The sequence below is a fragment of the Cyclopterus lumpus genome, chromosome 7, assembly GCF_009769545.1.
Source record: "Cyclopterus lumpus isolate fCycLum1 chromosome 7, fCycLum1.pri, whole genome shotgun sequence".
NCBI lineage: Eukaryota > Metazoa > Chordata > Actinopteri > Perciformes > Cyclopteridae > Cyclopterus > Cyclopterus lumpus.
This window is the reverse complement of record NC_046972.1, coordinates 24,220,334-24,236,950: the sequence shown is the minus strand read 5'-3', so window position 1 is coordinate 24,236,950 and position 16,617 is coordinate 24,220,334. Positions and strand designations below refer to the sequence as shown.

Sequence of the window (16,617 nt, the reverse complement as noted above, 5' to 3'; positions counted from 1 at the left end):
AATGTAATCTTTTTTTTTTACTACTAAATATCCTGGAATATTATTTCACTGCTGTATATATGTATATGACAGAAGGAGAAGGAACAATATATATGTATATATATATTTTGTGTGTGTATATATATATATATATATATTGTTCCTTCTCCTTCTTCTTGTTTTATTTTGACAATCCTCACCGGAAGCAGGTTTATCCCTTCCAGCTTGACGTGGTCTCTGACGCGCCTGTGATCCATGTTTTGTTAGCCACTCTTGCTAGCAGACGTCGACTCGGCCGAACTCGGTTCCGGATGCATATTTCCGGTGAGTCGTTTGCTTTCCTGGTGCGGAATCTTCTGCTCGCGACGCGGAGCGAGTTCCGGGGCACCGAGCGAGGAGCTGACGGGTTGTGTTTGAATGCATCTGGAGATGAATCAGCTGCAACGGAGCTAACGGAGCTAACGCTGCAGGTTAACGCTAACTGGAGCTTTTCGGAACCGCCCGCGCAGGCTTTTCTTTTATCCCGTTAACGTGTTATTCAGGAGCGGTTCTTATCGGCACAATGACGCGGGGATTGTGGGCGTTTTGGTGGGTTCTCTCTGTCGACTTGTTCCTTCGTGACGTTAGCTGAGGCCCGTGATTACTGTTAAGATGCTAACATGCTAACCGAGCTGCCAACGGAGGATTTAAGTGACTGAATATATACATAGCGTTATATATATATATATATATATATATATATATATATATATATATATATATATATATATATATACACACACAAATAATTTTATAAATATATATATATATATATTATATACACAAATAAATCTATATATATATATGTGTTTGTGTATATATTTGTATGTATATATATATATATGTATATATATATATATATATATATATATATATATATATATATATATGTGTGTGTGTGTGTGTAAATAAATAAATTGTTAAAAATCCGGTCACACAGTGATGTAACTGATTCACCTTTTTAAAAGGTGTTGAAACCGTCATCTATTTACATTATTTAGAATGACACCTCCTTGTTTGTCTCACCTAAAGCTTGAAGTGTAACTAAACCCTCATTACCTATTCATCGTGTGTGTGTGTGCGTGCACATATATATATATATATATATATATATATCTCTATATCTCTATCTCTCTATCTCTTAACTTTGTCACCTCTTTGCCACTTGTGTTTTTGAGGATGGACCAGTCATTCTCTCTCTCTCTCTCTCTCTCTCTCTCTCTCTTTCTCTCTAGCATGAAACGGTTGAAACGCCACTCCTAGTCCGAGGGGGGAGGATGGCGCATCGGTGTACCCCGCCTTTGCCGTCCCAGGGGACCGAGCACCTGGAACCGGATAACGATTCCGACCGGGACTCTGGCGTCGGGGAGGACGCCGACAGTTGCCATGGAGGCGCCGAGGAAGAAGAGGAGGAGGAGGAGGGAGTCAACAAGCAAAGTGGCACGGAGGAAAACGAAGGGGAGGGCTCTGCCGTGTTTATTGCCTTCCAGGGGAATATGGAGGACGAGGACTTCTCTCAGAAACTCGAGTCTATTCTCAGCGGGATACCCAACATGCTCCATATGGGTTAGTTACTTTTATACAAACAAACGTCTCCTGTAAATCACACTTTTGACTATGAGCTATGAAAGATGAATACTTCAATCCGGCTCATTTATGAAGATGTTTGCAGAGATATATATATATATGTATATTTTTTGCACTTTGACATTGAAGATCGTTGCATTTTACGTGCACTGAAATGCACACCGAGGGATTTCTGTGCACTGTTTCATATTCCAGCATTTCTTGCCGTCTAGATTTCTTTTTAACCGCTTTCCGTCTCATTTTTCACGCTTGTAATTGCGGCTCCCTTTTCGTTGGCCGCCCCCCTCTCTTTTCAGGCTCCGGGAGGCTGCGTCCGCGGCACGTGGAGCCGTGGAACAGCGTGCGGGTCACCTTCAACATTCCCCGGGACGCCGCCGAGCGCCTGAGGCTGTTGGCCCAGAACAACCAGCAGCAGCTCAGAGACCTCGGCATCCTCTCCGTGCAGATCGAAGGTGTGTGTGTGTGTGTGTGTGTGTGTGTGTGTGTGTCTTTTAAGAATAAAGCATGTGAACAACTCTTGTTGGGTTTTTTTTTTTCCAGGGGAAGGGGCCATCAACGTGGCCGTGGGACCAAACAGGGGACAAGAAGTCCGAGTAAACGGACCAATCGGAGCGCCGGGCCAGATGAGAATGGATGTCGGCTTTCCAGGTCAGCCGGGTCCAGGTGATGGTTTACTGACAACACGGTTGTTTTTATATAATTGTACAGTTTGGTAGCGTTTTATTGTTTTTCATTTCTTTAACACATTAAAACCAAACACTTGATTGTATTGTTGTTGTTTTTAGGGTGTCATAGCCGTTCTTGATTATTACTATCTTTTTATTTTCTTATTCATTGTTAACTCGCATGGTAAAAGTAAGTATCCTGTTTCCACAAAAACTATTTTAACACATATTTCCATAAGGAGGGGTAAGGATGGCTAACCCGGCGATGGTTCCCCCTGGGCCCGGCATGGCGGGTCAGGCCATGCTGCCGGGCGGCAGTGGACAGATGCACCCTCGTGTTCAGAGACCATCTTCACAGACAGGTTCAGGTCTTTCTTTCTTGTACGTCTAATGATGCATGTGATGGTACTTTTTGAATATCTCACCACATGCCGGTGGGGGGGAAGAGAATAAAACTAGTGCACCCTCCTTCTCTCAACAGATATTATGGACCCAATGATGCCGGGTATGTCGGTGCAGCAGCTTCAGCACCAACAGGCGGGTCCTCATGTCTCGGGCCCGATGCCTCCTCAGGCCGCCCATCACATGCAGGCTCTGCAGGGCGGGAGGCCGCTCAACCCCGTCGCCCTGCAGCAGCTTCAGCAGCAACATCACCAGCAGCAGCAGCAGCAACAGCAACAGCAGCAGCAACAACAACAGCAGCAACAACAACAACAACAACAACAACAACAGCAGCAGCAGCAGGTCCAGCAGCAGCAACAACAGCAACAGCAAGCTCAGCTGTCTCAGCTTGGACCGAGACCTCCGTTCAACCCGTCGGGCCAGATGGCGGTGCCTCCTGGCTGGAACCAGCTACCCTCCGGGGTCCTCCAGCCTCCAGCGGCCCAAGGAGGCCCTGCCTGGAGAAAGCCCCCGCCCCAAGCTCAAATGGTTCCGCGTCCTCCCTCTCTCGCCGCGGTTCAGACCCCCAGCCACCCTCCGCCCCCTTACCCGTTTGGCAGCCAGCAGACGGGGCAGGTGTTCAACGCCATGGGGCAGTTGCAGCAGCAGCAGACGGGCGTGGGTCAGTTTGCCGCCCCCCAGCTGAAAGGCCTGCAGGCTTGCCCCGGTGGTGTCGCCGGACCGGTCCGGCCCCCTCCGCCCCTTCCACCGACTTCGGGAACGCAGGGCAACCTCACCGCCAAGTCCCCCGGCTCCTCCTCGTCTCCTTTCCAGCAGGGTTCGCCGGGGACTCCTCCCATGATGGTTCAGAGACCGACGACTCCGCAGGGTTTCCCCCAGGGCGTCGGGTCACCGGGAAGAGCTGCCCTCGGGCAACAGGGTTTCATGGGAATGCCCCAACACGGACAGCCTGGGGCCCAAGGTCACCCAGGTGGGTTCTGCTTGGCACTCGTTTGCTCCCTTCTTTTCTTTCCTTTTTAGTACGTTGTGTTAAAGTGCTCCGATGTCTGATTACAGGCATGCCGAAGCGTCCGATGGGCTTCCCCAACCCGAACTTTGTCCAAGGTCAGGTGAGTGCCGGCACTCCAGGAACCCCTGTGGGCGGAGCCAGCCAGCAGCTCCAGGGCAGCCAGGCGATGACTCACACAGGTAAACATGTGTTCCCTCCATGTGGATAATACAACCAGTTATACTGTATTAATACATTAATTATGATACAGTATTGACAATGAATAGTTTGAGCAACAGCAATTTGTTATAAATAGCAATATATGAACGACCAACATCAGGAACATTTATTTACTGCTTCATCTGGTGTCCTTTAGATTGATAATGACTCAAACTTCAGAGATTAATTCTTAATTTTTTAGAATTGTTTGATGAAGCATTGATCCTCATGGTGGGTTTTCTTTCTGCTTCGGTAAAATAATAATAAAACATTGCAATCAATCATTTGCCCTTGTGTTTAAAAAAAATAAATCAATTAAAAACTATGTATAAACCATGGTGGTGCACTCCAGGGTAGGAAAGTTTAAAAAAATTTCGGGGGCAATTTCTGCCCCCACTGACTGAAATCCAGGGAAATAACATTCAACCTTTGTTCAAAATAATAAATATACTTATTTAGGCTTACAATATATGAGCAACTGTCATCAAATGACAATAAGAAGACTATTGGACAGTATACAGATTCAAAGTGTTTTCTTAGATTTTTTTGAACACAAAAAACAGAAATCAGACAATCATATTAAATGTTATTCTTATTTCTTTGTGGTTATTTATTGTTATTACATTTTTTAAACAACTATTAACAATTATACATTTTTTATATATTATAAAATACATAAAAATGTTTTTAAAAAAGTAATAAAAGGGCTATACATAGATTAATTAAATTTTCAGAAAATTAAAACATTAAATTATATGTACAGTGTAGACAAATAATAAATATGTACGTATACATATTTGTCAAACAGCACCAGTTCATCATCGTCATCTGTGTCACTGTCAGCCATTGGAGAAGTTGCTGGTCTGACCTGCTGCCTTGCTCAGAGGGTTTTATGTGAGGCCGCCTGGCTTTCTTCTCACAGCAGATTCTACACATGCTGCATCTTCTTCTTCTGGTCCCTCCAGTGAGATCATCATGAGGTCTTCCACTGTGTTGAGATGGAACAAACAAAAACAACAATAGTATGTTACATGTGATAAGGGACTTAATCTAAACATGTGACCCTTGAAGTCAACTGCAGTCTCAACTAATTGTATTTATCCCCAAATAGAGGATTGTTGTGAACCACAAGATGGCCGTAACTCATGAGGATGTGGCTGCACTCTGGCTAACGTTAGCTAGCTAGCAAGCGAGCCTTTGGAGCTAACGCACCATCAGAGCTAGCTAGCTAACTAACGTTAGTTAGCTAAAGCGAACTAAATAAGTTCAAAATAATTACTACTAGTTATCACTCAACGATGTTTTTGACAAGTTCATTCAATTATCATAATTTTTATAGGGAATTATGGGGGCATTTTTTGCCCCTCTACTAGTGATATCAGGGGCAACATTATATTTCTTAGGGGCAGTTTTGTGTATTTCCGACGCTGGTGCACTCCATGGATGGGGACCTCTCCCTACTAGTTGTTCACGGCTTTTTTTAGCTATCGAAAACAAAAAAAATCCTGCTTTCATGCACCAATGAAAACACAGTTGTGAATATTGTTGTTAAAGTGTGTGTGTGTGATTTCCCCTCTTCGTTGTACAACAGGAGCTCCGCCGCCGGCCTCCGCACCAAATTCCATGCAGGGTCCTCCCCATGTCCAGCCCAATGTTATGGGTGTGCAGAGCGGCATGCCAGGTCTGCCCCCTGGTACGACCGCCGGGCCCAGTATGGGCCAGCAGCCCGGCCTCCAGACCCAGATGATGGGCCTCCAGCATCAGGCCCAGCCCGTGTCTTCCTCCCCCAGCCAGAAGCTTCAGGGCCAGGGTGGCGGTCAGACTGTCCTCTCAAGGCCCCTCAGTCAAGGGCAGAGGGGAGGGATGACCCCACCCAAGCAAATGATGCCTCAGCAAGGCCAGGGAGTGATGCATGGGCAGGGTCAGATGGTTGGAGGCCAAGGGCACCAGGCCATGCTTCTACAGCAGCAACAACAACAACAACAACAACAGCAACAAAACTCCATGATGGAACAAATGGTTGCCAACCAGATGCAAGGCAACAAGCAGGCATTTGGCGGCAAGATTCCAGCTGGAGTCATGCCAGGCCAGATGATGCGTGGCCCTGCTCCAAACGTTCCTGGTAACATGGCTCAGTTCCAGGGCCAAGTTGGCCCGCAGCAGATGACCCCACAACAACAACAACAACAGCAGCAGCAGCAGCAGCAGCAGCAGCAAATGGCTCAACTCCAGCAACAGCAGCAGTTACAACAGCAGCAGCACCAGTTGCAGCAGCAGCAGCTTCAACAGCAGCAGCAACAACAACAACAACAACAACACCAGCAGATGAACCAGCAGCAGCAGCAGCCCCAGCAGGTTCCTATTGCCGGCAATCCAAATCAAGCGATGGGCATGCACGGGCAACAGATGAGGCTGCCTGCTGGTCATCCTCTTATCCAACAACAGTTGCAACAGCAGCAGTTGCAGCAGCAGCAGAAACAACAGCAACAGGCCATGTTGTTGCAGCAGCAACAACAACAGCAGCAGCAGCAGCAACAGGCAGCTCAACAGCACCCGCATCCTTTGGGAGATCCTAATAGTGGGACAGGGGACCTGGGGGTCCAACAGATGGTCCCTGATATGCAGGCGCAGCAAGGCATGATGGGAGGCCCTCAGCACATGCAGATGGGGAACGGCCACTTTGCAGGTCACGGCATGAACTTCAACCCCCAGTTCCAAGGTCAAATGCCGATGGCGGGCGCCTGCGTGCAGCCGGGAGGCTTTCCCGTCAGCAAGGACGTCACTCTGACGAGCCCGCTGCTGGTCAACCTGCTGCAGAGCGACATCTCAGCCAGCCAGTTTGGGCCCGGAGGCAAACAGGGAGCAGCTGGAGGAAACCAGGCCAAACCCAAGAAGAAGAAACCGGCACGAAAGAAGAAGCCCAAAGAGGGAGACGGGCAGCAGCAAGCGGAGGGACTCGGGTGAGGATTCATAGTTCTCACCGGTTGGTTGTTCCCCCGGTGGACAGTTGAAGAACGTTATTCCTCTGTTCCATTTAATAATTAATCTATTTATTTATTCTTAGTGGTCTCGATGGGGCTGCCGGCCTGGAGGATTCAGAACTGCCAAACCTGGGCAGTGAACCGAGTTTGGGTTTAGACAACCCTGGTCAGAAACTCCCTGAGTTCGCCAACAGGCCAGCGGGTAAGTTCCAAATATTTAGAATCAAAACTCAGTCGCTGATTCTTTGACTTGGCAGCTTGATTTGTGTTTGTTTGCCATTTTATCTTTAGGCTTTCCTGGCCAGCCTGGAGACCAGAGAGTATTACAGCAGGTACCAATGCAATTCATGCAGCAGCAGCAGCAGCAACAACAGCAGCAACAACAACAACAACAACAAATGCAGCACATGCAACAGCAGCAGATGCAGCAGCAACAACAACAAATGCAGCAGCAGCAACAAATGCAACAACAAATGCAGCAGCAGCAGCAAATACAGCAACAGCAGCAACAATTACAACAACAACAGCAGATACAGCAACAGCAGCAGATGCAACAGATGCAACAGATGCAGGGTCTCCAGAATAATCAAGGGCAGCAGGTGATGCCGGGGCCGCAGACTCCGGGTCAAGGTCCACCCCAGATGCACCCTCACCAGCTGCAGCAGCAGCAACAACAACAACAGCAGCAGCAACTGCAGCAGCAGCAGCAGCCTCAACAGCCACACCTGCTACAACAGGTATTATTATTATTATCATCATGTACCTTAATGATAGCGGTTTATCTATTCATACTTCAATCAAAACAATTTGATTTGGCTGCAAAACACTTCTGAGTTTCAAATGTAGCACCTTTTTATAACTGTGATCCCCGTTTTGCATTTTTAGCAACAACAACAACAACAACAGCAGCAGATGATGATGATGCTGAAGATGCAGCAGGAACAGGTGAAGAATCGCATGGCCGTCCCTCCAGGAGGGCAGATCCCTCCTCGGGGAATGGGCAATCCACCTGAGGTGCAGAGGCTCCCCGTCTCGCAGCAAAGCAACATGCCGGTGATGATCAGCCTTCCAGGACACGGGGGCGTACCGCCGTCCCCTGACAAAGCAAGAGGGATGCCCCTGATGGTGAACCCTCAGGTGAGGGTCCATGTGCCGCGGCACACAATATTACTTGTGAGAGCGCTGTTGTTTTTCTGGGAGTGAACGTTTTCTTTCTTTCGTTCTAGCTTGCAGGAGCTGCGCGAAGAATGTCCCACCCTGACGTCGGGCAGGGTCCTCAAGGCACTGGATCTGAAGAAACCATTGTGGGGGCTCACCCAAAGCAGCCCGGCGGCCCAGACGTTGGGGCGCAGCATCCTGGGAATGGGACCCAACAAATGATGGCCAATCAGGCCTCCAACGCTCACATGATGAAGCAAGGCCCTGGTCCGCCGCCAATGCCCCAGCACACCGGAGCCGGTCCCCAGCAGCAGCAGTTATCTGGTCAGCCTCAGCAAGGGGGCCCCATGCCGGGCCTTCATTACCCCAATGTGCCCACAACCTCACAGAGCTCCAGGCCCAAAACCCCCAACAGAGCCAGCCCCAGGCCATACCACCATCCCCTTACCCCGACTAATCGCCCACCCAGTACCGAACCCTCCGAAATCAACCTTTCACCCGAGAGGCTCAATGCCTCTATTGCAGGACTGTTCCCTCCCAAAATCAACATTCCTCTGCCTCCCAGGCAGCCTAACCTCAATAGGGGATTTGATCAGCAAGGTCTTAACCCGACCACTCTGAAAGCCATCGGGCAGGCCCCTCCTAGCTTAACTTTACCAGGCAACAACGGCAGTGTGGGTGGAAACAACAGCCAGCAGCCTTTCTCTACTGGCGCTGGAGTAGGAGGTGCAGGCGCTAAACAGGACAAGCAGCCTGGAGGGCAGGCGAAGAGGGCAAGTCCCAGCAATAGCCGGAGGTCAAGTCCAGCCTCCAGCCGTAAGTCGGCCACCCCAAGTCCAGGGAGACAAAAGGGGACAAAGATGCCCATCAACTGCCCTCCCCCCCAGCAGCAGTTGGTCAACCCTCAGGGGCAGACCATGATGCTAAGCCCTAACTCGGTGCCCCCAAATCCAGTATCTCTGCCGTCACAGGTGAGCGGGGCCGTGGAGGCCCAGCAGACCCACAGTCCCTTCCACGTGATGCAAGGTAACGCCGCTGAGGGGGCCGGTAAGGGAATGACGATACCGGTGCCAGAGCAGCGTCAGATGCCTCAACACCAGCCACAGCCACAGCCTTTGAGGGAGTTGTCGGCTCCCAGGATGGCAGGTCCTCGTTTCCCGTTGCCTCAGCAAACCAAACCGGACTTGGAACTGAAGGCTGGCGCGGTTGATAGGCTCCCGGCACCAACGGCACCTGCGCAGGACTCCGGGGCCTCGCCCACTCTCCGGCCAGCGCCAACCTCCCTGAACCAGTTGCTGGATAACTCGGGCATTGCAAACATGCCTCCACGGCCGGCGGCGAGTAGCACAGTCAGGGATGTCATGGGAAAGGATAGCCCCAAGTCTGCTTTGGACCCAGAGAGACCGCTCCACGGTAACTCCCAGAGCACAGACGCGTCGGCCGCTGTCGCTACCGCTGTCGCTACCGCTGTCGCTACCGCTGTCGCTACCGCTGTCAATGTATCGGAAGCTAAACCCAAACCTGCTGTCCCAATCCCTACCGTTTCCAGCTCGCACCCCAGCACTAACGTGACCTCTATCACGACCCCCAGCCTTAGCCAGAACCCCATCTCAAGTATCGGTGTGCATCCCAGTCCAAATGTAAAACCAACGCCTACCATCGGCCCCATCCTCGGTACTATTGCCACCACGAGTGGAAGCCCCAACCCGGTCACTTCCGGTCAAAGCGGTCCCGTCTTGACTGTCGGTACCAGTTCTAACTCCGGCTCGGCTCCGAAACCGAGCTCGAGTCTTAAACCTGTGACGAGCGTTCACTCGGTCATACAGATCCCTGCCCCTTCAAACGCAATTTCACCCAATCAGATTACTGTGTTTGTCACCTCTAACCCCATAACCCTTCCCCCTCCTCCCCAGGCGCCCACATCTATGGCCTCCACCATGGTGGCTGTCCCCAACAAGAACATTAGGCCTCAGGACATCCGGCAGCAGGCCCCTGTCCCCCGCCCTCCTCAGTTTACCACCCCTGTATTTATCAACCCAATTTTCCAGGTCCCAGGTGCATCCGTGGCTCCCAATACGACAATGGTATCGGGGTCGGTCACCATGGTGGGGCCTATCCAAGTGTCCGCTGCGAACATCCAACTTTCCCCCGCCCCGAGCTCCACCCAGTCCTCTGGGGCGAACATGACCAGCACTCAGCCGACCAGAAGTGCTGTTGGACACGTCCAGATTGCCACCAGTGTGTCCTCATCTGTCCCTGTTGGTACTACCACTGCCCCTCAGCAAATTACGCCGGGGGCTCCCAAAACAGAAAATCCAGTTGAGGTGGTGTCTGCTCAGAAACCTAGTCCCCCAGTGCGGCAGCCATCTCCCCATCCAAACCCTTCGGCATCATCTCCCTTCCAGGCACCCTTGGCTTCTCCTCCGCCTCCTCCTCCACCTCTATGCTCTAGTCCTGTGGCTGCTAACGGCATCCGAAAGAGCCCCATGTCGCCACCCCCCACCGCCCAAGTGAAAGGTAAACCTGCACAGGCGGCTGCGGCCGTTTCTGGTCTGGCTGACTCCCAGCAGAGTCCTGTAGAAAGGCCTGCGCAGGGGCCCACCGGAGCTGGGCCACCACAGGTCTTTCATCCGCCTGCGAGTCCCGCCATCCAGATTGAAGCACCAGCTCCCCAAACCAGTGCTGCTGCTGCTGTTTCGAACAACGTGACTCCGCCTGCTGTCTCCTCTCCAACCCCGGCTCCCGGCCAAGTGACTCCTCCAACTCAGATTGTCACCCAGGATCCAGCTTCAGTCTCAAACCAGGCCCAGACTGTAACTTCTCAAGCTCCCACGGTCACTGCGGTCGGTACCACCACTGGTGTCTCGTCTGCTCCTTTGCTCTCTACGGTTGCTTCCGTGCAGAGTCCCGTACCGTCCGTTGTTCCAATTGTCGCTGGACCTGGACCCGCTCTGGAGGTTGCCCCCACCACATCTCCTCCAGTTGCAAACCCCAGCGGTGTTCCACCGGCTCAGCCTAAGCTCCCAGCTGTGGAGCCCCCCACGCTACCAGCTGCTGCATCTGTAGAAACCACTCAGACCACCCCAGGTAAACACACACACTATCGAGTTAAGAGGATAGTGACCACTTTATGGCTGTAATACTTGGTCAGGCCGTCATGTAACCTTTAAAGCTCGGGTTGGTAATCTTGAGAAAAAGTTCAGTATGAGCGTAAACAAACCAACATGGCTGTTCGTACCAGGCGGCAACCTCCGTTTCTGCCGAGTGAAGCCGATTTGGAAGTGTCTTAAAACCTACATTCTCTCTCCTGACCACCAGGGGGCGACTCCTCTGGTTGTATAGAAGTCTATGCTTCGTGTCTTAAAACCTACATTCTCTCTCCTGACCACCAGGGGGCGACTCCTCTGGTTGTATAGAAGTCTATGCTTCATGTGTTAAAGCTGCATTCTCTCTCCTGACCACCAGGGGGCGACTCCTCTGGTTGTATAGAAGTCTATGCTTCATGTGTTAAAGCTGCATTCTCTCTCCTGACCACCAGTGGGCGACTCCTCTGGTTGTATAGAAGTCTATGCTTCATGTGTTAAAGCTGCATTCTCTCTCCTGACCACCAGGGGGCGACTCCTCTGGTTGTATAGAAGTCTATGCTTCATGTGTTAAAGCTGCATTCTCTCTCCTGACCACCAGGGGGCGACTCCTCTGGTTGTATAGAAGTCTATATAAATGACTCTACTTCTCTTGATGTATTCCCTCAGTAAACATTGTAAACATGAGTTTTTGGTCTCAATCTCTAGTTTCAAGTCTTCTTCAATACAGCGTGATGTTCATTTAGTAAATTATGGTCATTTAGAGTCAAACAGACCATAAATTAGGGGATGCTTTAGGGCCAACCCTGCCCTTTGAGCATACCGCTGTTTGGTTTTCTTGTATAACAACTAGTTGCTAACTAGAGGAGACGGTCTAATGCTTAACACACATTAACATAGACACTGTTTTAGTTGAGGAATCACTGAAACAATCCCCCTCCCCTATCCCCCCAGTACCCATTCAACAAGTCCCACCGTCCCAGGAACCTGCTGCCAGTGAGAAGACGGGTAAGTCCTTGTTTTAAGAAGTTGTTTGTCAATTCCATGTAATGTCACATTGGTCTCTCTCCAAGTGGCAGAGAATCAACTCTTGTTTTTGACCCCTTCAGGTGAAGAGGTCTCCACGGGTTCTGAGCCGGGGTGAGGTTCCTCGTAACATTTGTTTTCTTCTTAATTAACAGCTGTAGTGTTTATTTAGCTGTGATGGAGGGAGGGGGGGGGGGGGGCTATTAAAGGTGTGCCATACTATTATTCATCCCTGAAACGTTGCCCCCGTTGGCTCTTGACGGAGAAAGGCTTAGACATTTCTAACTCCACTGAGAGCTCATTTGGTTGGCCGAGGAGGCGCATGGTGAACACAGGTATGTATGATGGGCATGCATTAAGGAAGCTTTAAGGAACAGTAACATTTAGGAGGGTTTATTGGCAGACTTTGGATATAATATTCATTACTATGTTTGTTTTTTTTAATCTGTGTATAATCACCCAAAACTCATTTATATCTAGTATGGCGTCATCCACGGAGTCCGCCATCTTGCATTCTGTGTTTCTACAGCAGCCCAGAAGGGACACTTTTTTAAAATACGTTATCGGAAGGGAGGAAATAATTAAAGATCGTAGTATTGATGAGCGTTCTCACGCTGAGCTCCCCCAACTACACAAACGCACACAAAGACGTACCGCGGTGGTGCAGTGAGCCGGGTGCAGTGAGCCGGGTGCAGTGAGCCGGGTGCAGTGAGCCGGGTGCAGTGAGCCGGGTGCAGTGAACCGGGTGCAGTGAGCCGGGTGCAGTGAGCCGGGTGCAGTGAGCCGGGTGCAGTGAGCCGGGTGCAGTGAGCCGGGTGCAGTGAGCCGGGTGCAGTGAACCAGGTGCAGTGAGCCGGGTGCAGTGTTGACACCAACTGCCATCGTACGCTTAAACGTGCATTAAAATATTTGCAAGCCAAAAAAAGCCAAAACCTTTATCAACACGTCGGTGAACGCGTAAAAGAAAGTGAAACCTAATTCAGCTGCATGTTTACACAAGAAAGATTAGAAACATGCTAATTTTTCTTTCTTTTTCTTTCTGTAAACTTGAAACAAAGCAGCCTGAAGAATGACGTCTGTGTTCTCAATTCTTTATAAACTTTACTCAGAAGTGGTATTTATGTTATTGACGTTTGTTTCCATGGAGATATTTATGACTTCCTCTCGTGACTTTGCTGTTGTAAACACAACTGTCGCCGCTCCAGAAATAACATTGAAATATATCTAAATTGTAAATCACAATTATTGAAACTATTTTTGTATTTTTATCAATACATTTATTTTATTATGGTATTGAGGGGGATTCAAACCACTAGATGGCACTAAAACGTACACAATGTTCCTTTTTTTAAATTTATTTTTTTTAATTGGAGCCCATGGCAAAGCAACCCACTCCTCCGACCTCCATTATTACATTATTATATTATTGTTTATTTGTTTTGACATCTCTTCCCGGGGGAAGTGAAGCCACGTTTGTGCGGCTCAGTTCATAATCCGCCTCTGTTTTTCCACTTCTCTCACAGATGGGCAAAGAAAAGAAAGACGCCCGTCAACTTAGTCCCACGGTACGTATCTTTGTACGTTAACTCGATGCGTCTTCGTGTCGACGGCGTGGAAGAAGGACGATGTCTGTGGTAGACGAGGAAAGAGTCGCGCAGAGTGCACTCTCCCACCTCGCGTTGTCCTTCCCTTCTTCTTCTTCTTCTACTCCTTCTATCTGGTCCTCCACAGCGCTGCGGTGGAGAAGCCCAAAGGCCCGAGCAGACGCAGCTCCCGGGCGGAGAAGGAGGTGGAGGAGGAGCCGGTAGCAGACAGCGGCGTCCGGAAGCGCTCGGCCCGGCCTGGAACCAGCGCTGCCGTTAAAGGTGACTTCCACACACACACACACACGAGCATCTTGTGTACATTAATTAATTAATTAAAAAGAAGCAGATTGTCTATCGTTGCACGCGGCTGCGGGCGATTTAGATTTTGGATGTTGTAAAATGGTACAAGTGTTCCTGGTTTTAAAGGCTCTAGATCTTACGCTCACTAATGCATGTAACTATTTTTTAATGGATGCTAATTTTGAATATATTTTGTATGAATCTCACCGACCCCCTGGTGTGCCTTCACGTGCCCCCCCAGTGGTACACGGGCCCCCATTTGAGAACCACTGCACTAATGCATAAACATGCTTAAATACGCGTGTCGGTTTTAAAAGATGGAAGTTAACCAGATAATTAATAAATTCGCAATATATTTGTCCACGATAAAATATTTTCATGTATTACTACTTATTGCTGTGCTATTAACATTTGGATGGAACCAACAATTCTGGGTTCAGAATATGCGTTTTCGGTCCTTCTCTAAAGGGCCAATTATCATATACGGCCTGAAGATAGCGATGTTGTTTTTGTTCTGATATTTGTCTCTAAACCAATTAGTACAGTGGATATAATTACTGATGATTATTTATCACTAATCTGTGAAAGCACTAATGGTCAACCCCACAATCAGGAATGAGTCGTGAAACCAGGAAGTGATTTAAAAACGCATTCAAGAAACACTTTTTCATGAATGTGTTTTTAAATCATGTTTTTTGGTAGAGATTTGAATGTACTGCGCTACCGACCACCAGGGGGCGACTCCTCTGGTTGTATAGAAGTCTATGCTTCATGTGTTAAAGCTGCATTCTCTCTCCTGACCACCAGGGGGCGACTCCTCTGGTTGTATAGAAGTCTATGCTTCATGTGTTAAAGCTGCATTCTCTCTCCTGACCACCAGGGGGCGACTCCTCTGGTTGTATAGAAGTCTATGCTTCATGTGTTAAAGCTGCATTCTCTCTCCTGACCACCAGGGGGCGACTCCTCTGGTTGTATAGAAGTCTATGCTTCATGTGTTAAAGCTGCATTCTCTCTCCTGACCACCAGGGGGCGACTCCTCTGGTTGTATAGAAGTCTACACTTCATGTGTTAAAGCTGCATTCTCTCTCCTGACCACCAGGGGGCGACTCCTCTGGTTGTATAGAAGTCTATGCTTCATGTGTTAAAGCTGCATTTTCTCTCCTGACCACCAGGGGGCGACTCCTCTGGTTGTATAGAAGTCTATGCGTCATGTGTTAAAGCTGCATTCTCTCTCCTGACCACCAGGGGCCGACTCCTCTGGTTGTATAGAAGTCTATGCTTCATGAGTTAAAGCTGCATTCTCTCTCCTGACCACCAGGGGGCGACTCCTCTGGTTGTATAGAAGTCTACACTTCATGTGTTAAAGCTGCATTCTCTCTCCTGACCACCAGGGGGCGACTCCTCTGGTTGTATAGAAGTCTATGCTTCATGTGTTAAAGCTGCATTTTCTCTCCTGACCACCAGGGGGCGACTCCTCTGGTTGTATAGAAGTCTATGCGTCATGTGTTAAAGCTGCATTCTCTCTCCTGACCACCAGGGGCCGACTCCTCTGGTTGTATAGAAGTCTATGCTTCATGAGTTAAAGCTGCATTCTCTCTCCTGACCACCAGGGGGCGACTCCTCTGGTTGTATAGAAGTCTATGCTTCATGTGTTAAAGCTGCATTCTCTCTCCCGACCACCAGGGGGCGACTCCTCTGGTTATATAGAAGTCTATGCTTCATGTGTTAAAGCTGCATTCTCTCTCCTGACCACCAGGGGGCGACTCCTCTGGTTGTATAGAAGTCTATGCTTCATGTGTTAAAGCTGCATTCTCTCTCCTGACCACCAGGGGGCGACTCCTCTGGTTGTATAGAAGTCTATATAAATGACTCTACTTCTCTTGATTTATTCCCTCAGTAAACATTGTAAACATTAGTTTTTGGTCTCAATCTCTAGTTTCAAGTCTTCTTCAATACAGCGTGATGTTCATTTAGTAAATTATGGTCCATTTAGAGTCAAACAGACCATAATACAGCCCTATTCGTAGCATCACAACCTTTTTTCTCTGACACCTTTTGTGTTTTTCTTTCCTACAGAAACTGGAGCGAGCCCCACTCAGGCCAAACGAAGGAAGTCTAAATAGACACAACCTCAGTTGTGTCGAACCCTGTGAACCGTACTGTAAATGTTTTTGTTCCCCCCCCCCGACTCCGTTTAGAGGTTTCAGTGGAGGAAGAAACCAATGTACAGATTGTGTTTTAAAAAGAATTATGCTCTTGTCCACGCTATCATGTGAGATTGTAGTTAGAATGTGTGCAATACGGATTGTGTTGTTTTTTTGTGTGAATGTGTTTTTATATATATATATATATATATATATATATATATGTATATGTATGTGTGTATGTATATATATGTATATATATATATATATATATATATATTAAATTAAATGCTGGATTAATCACGTGAAGACTGACGATGGAGCTTGTCATGATTGTATAATTATGTTGTAAAACTGAATTAAATTTTCTACTGCTTTTTGTCCCGTGAAACTGTGTCGAAATGAGTCTGCTAATTCCTCCCAGAGCTCAATTATATGTGGTATTGATGAGCAATAAATA

General features: G+C 48.6%; 1 protein-coding gene across 3 annotated transcripts; it reads left to right on the top strand.

The window, feature by feature from the left end:
* The first annotated feature begins 184 nt into the window (after positions 1 to 184).
* Positions 185 to 16,548, top strand: ncoa6 (nuclear receptor coactivator 6). 3 transcript variants are annotated; one of them, XM_034537541.1, is made up of 17 exons: positions 185 to 303; positions 1,254 to 1,584; positions 1,902 to 2,057; positions 2,146 to 2,268; positions 2,510 to 2,632; positions 2,752 to 3,642; positions 3,729 to 3,860; positions 5,471 to 6,839; positions 6,944 to 7,062; positions 7,152 to 7,597; positions 7,746 to 7,997; positions 8,087 to 11,105; positions 12,056 to 12,109; positions 12,211 to 12,241; positions 13,651 to 13,692; positions 13,859 to 13,992; positions 16,090 to 16,548. In XM_034537541.1, exons 2-17 carry the CDS (start codon positions 1,296 to 1,298, stop codon positions 16,134 to 16,136), a joined length of 7,227 nt encoding a protein of 2,408 aa, XP_034393432.1. In that variant the 5' UTR covers positions 185 to 303; positions 1,254 to 1,295; the 3' UTR covers positions 16,137 to 16,548. The 3 variants fall into 3 exon arrangements, with proteins under 3 accessions (XP_034393432.1, XP_034393434.1, XP_034393433.1); XM_034537542.1 differs by lacking the exon at positions 185 to 303 and adding an exon at positions 310 to 567; XM_034537543.1 differs by lacking the exons at positions 12,211 to 12,241; positions 16,090 to 16,548 and having other exon boundaries at positions 13,859 to 13,972.
* Positions 16,549 to 16,617: the final 69 nt, after the last annotated feature.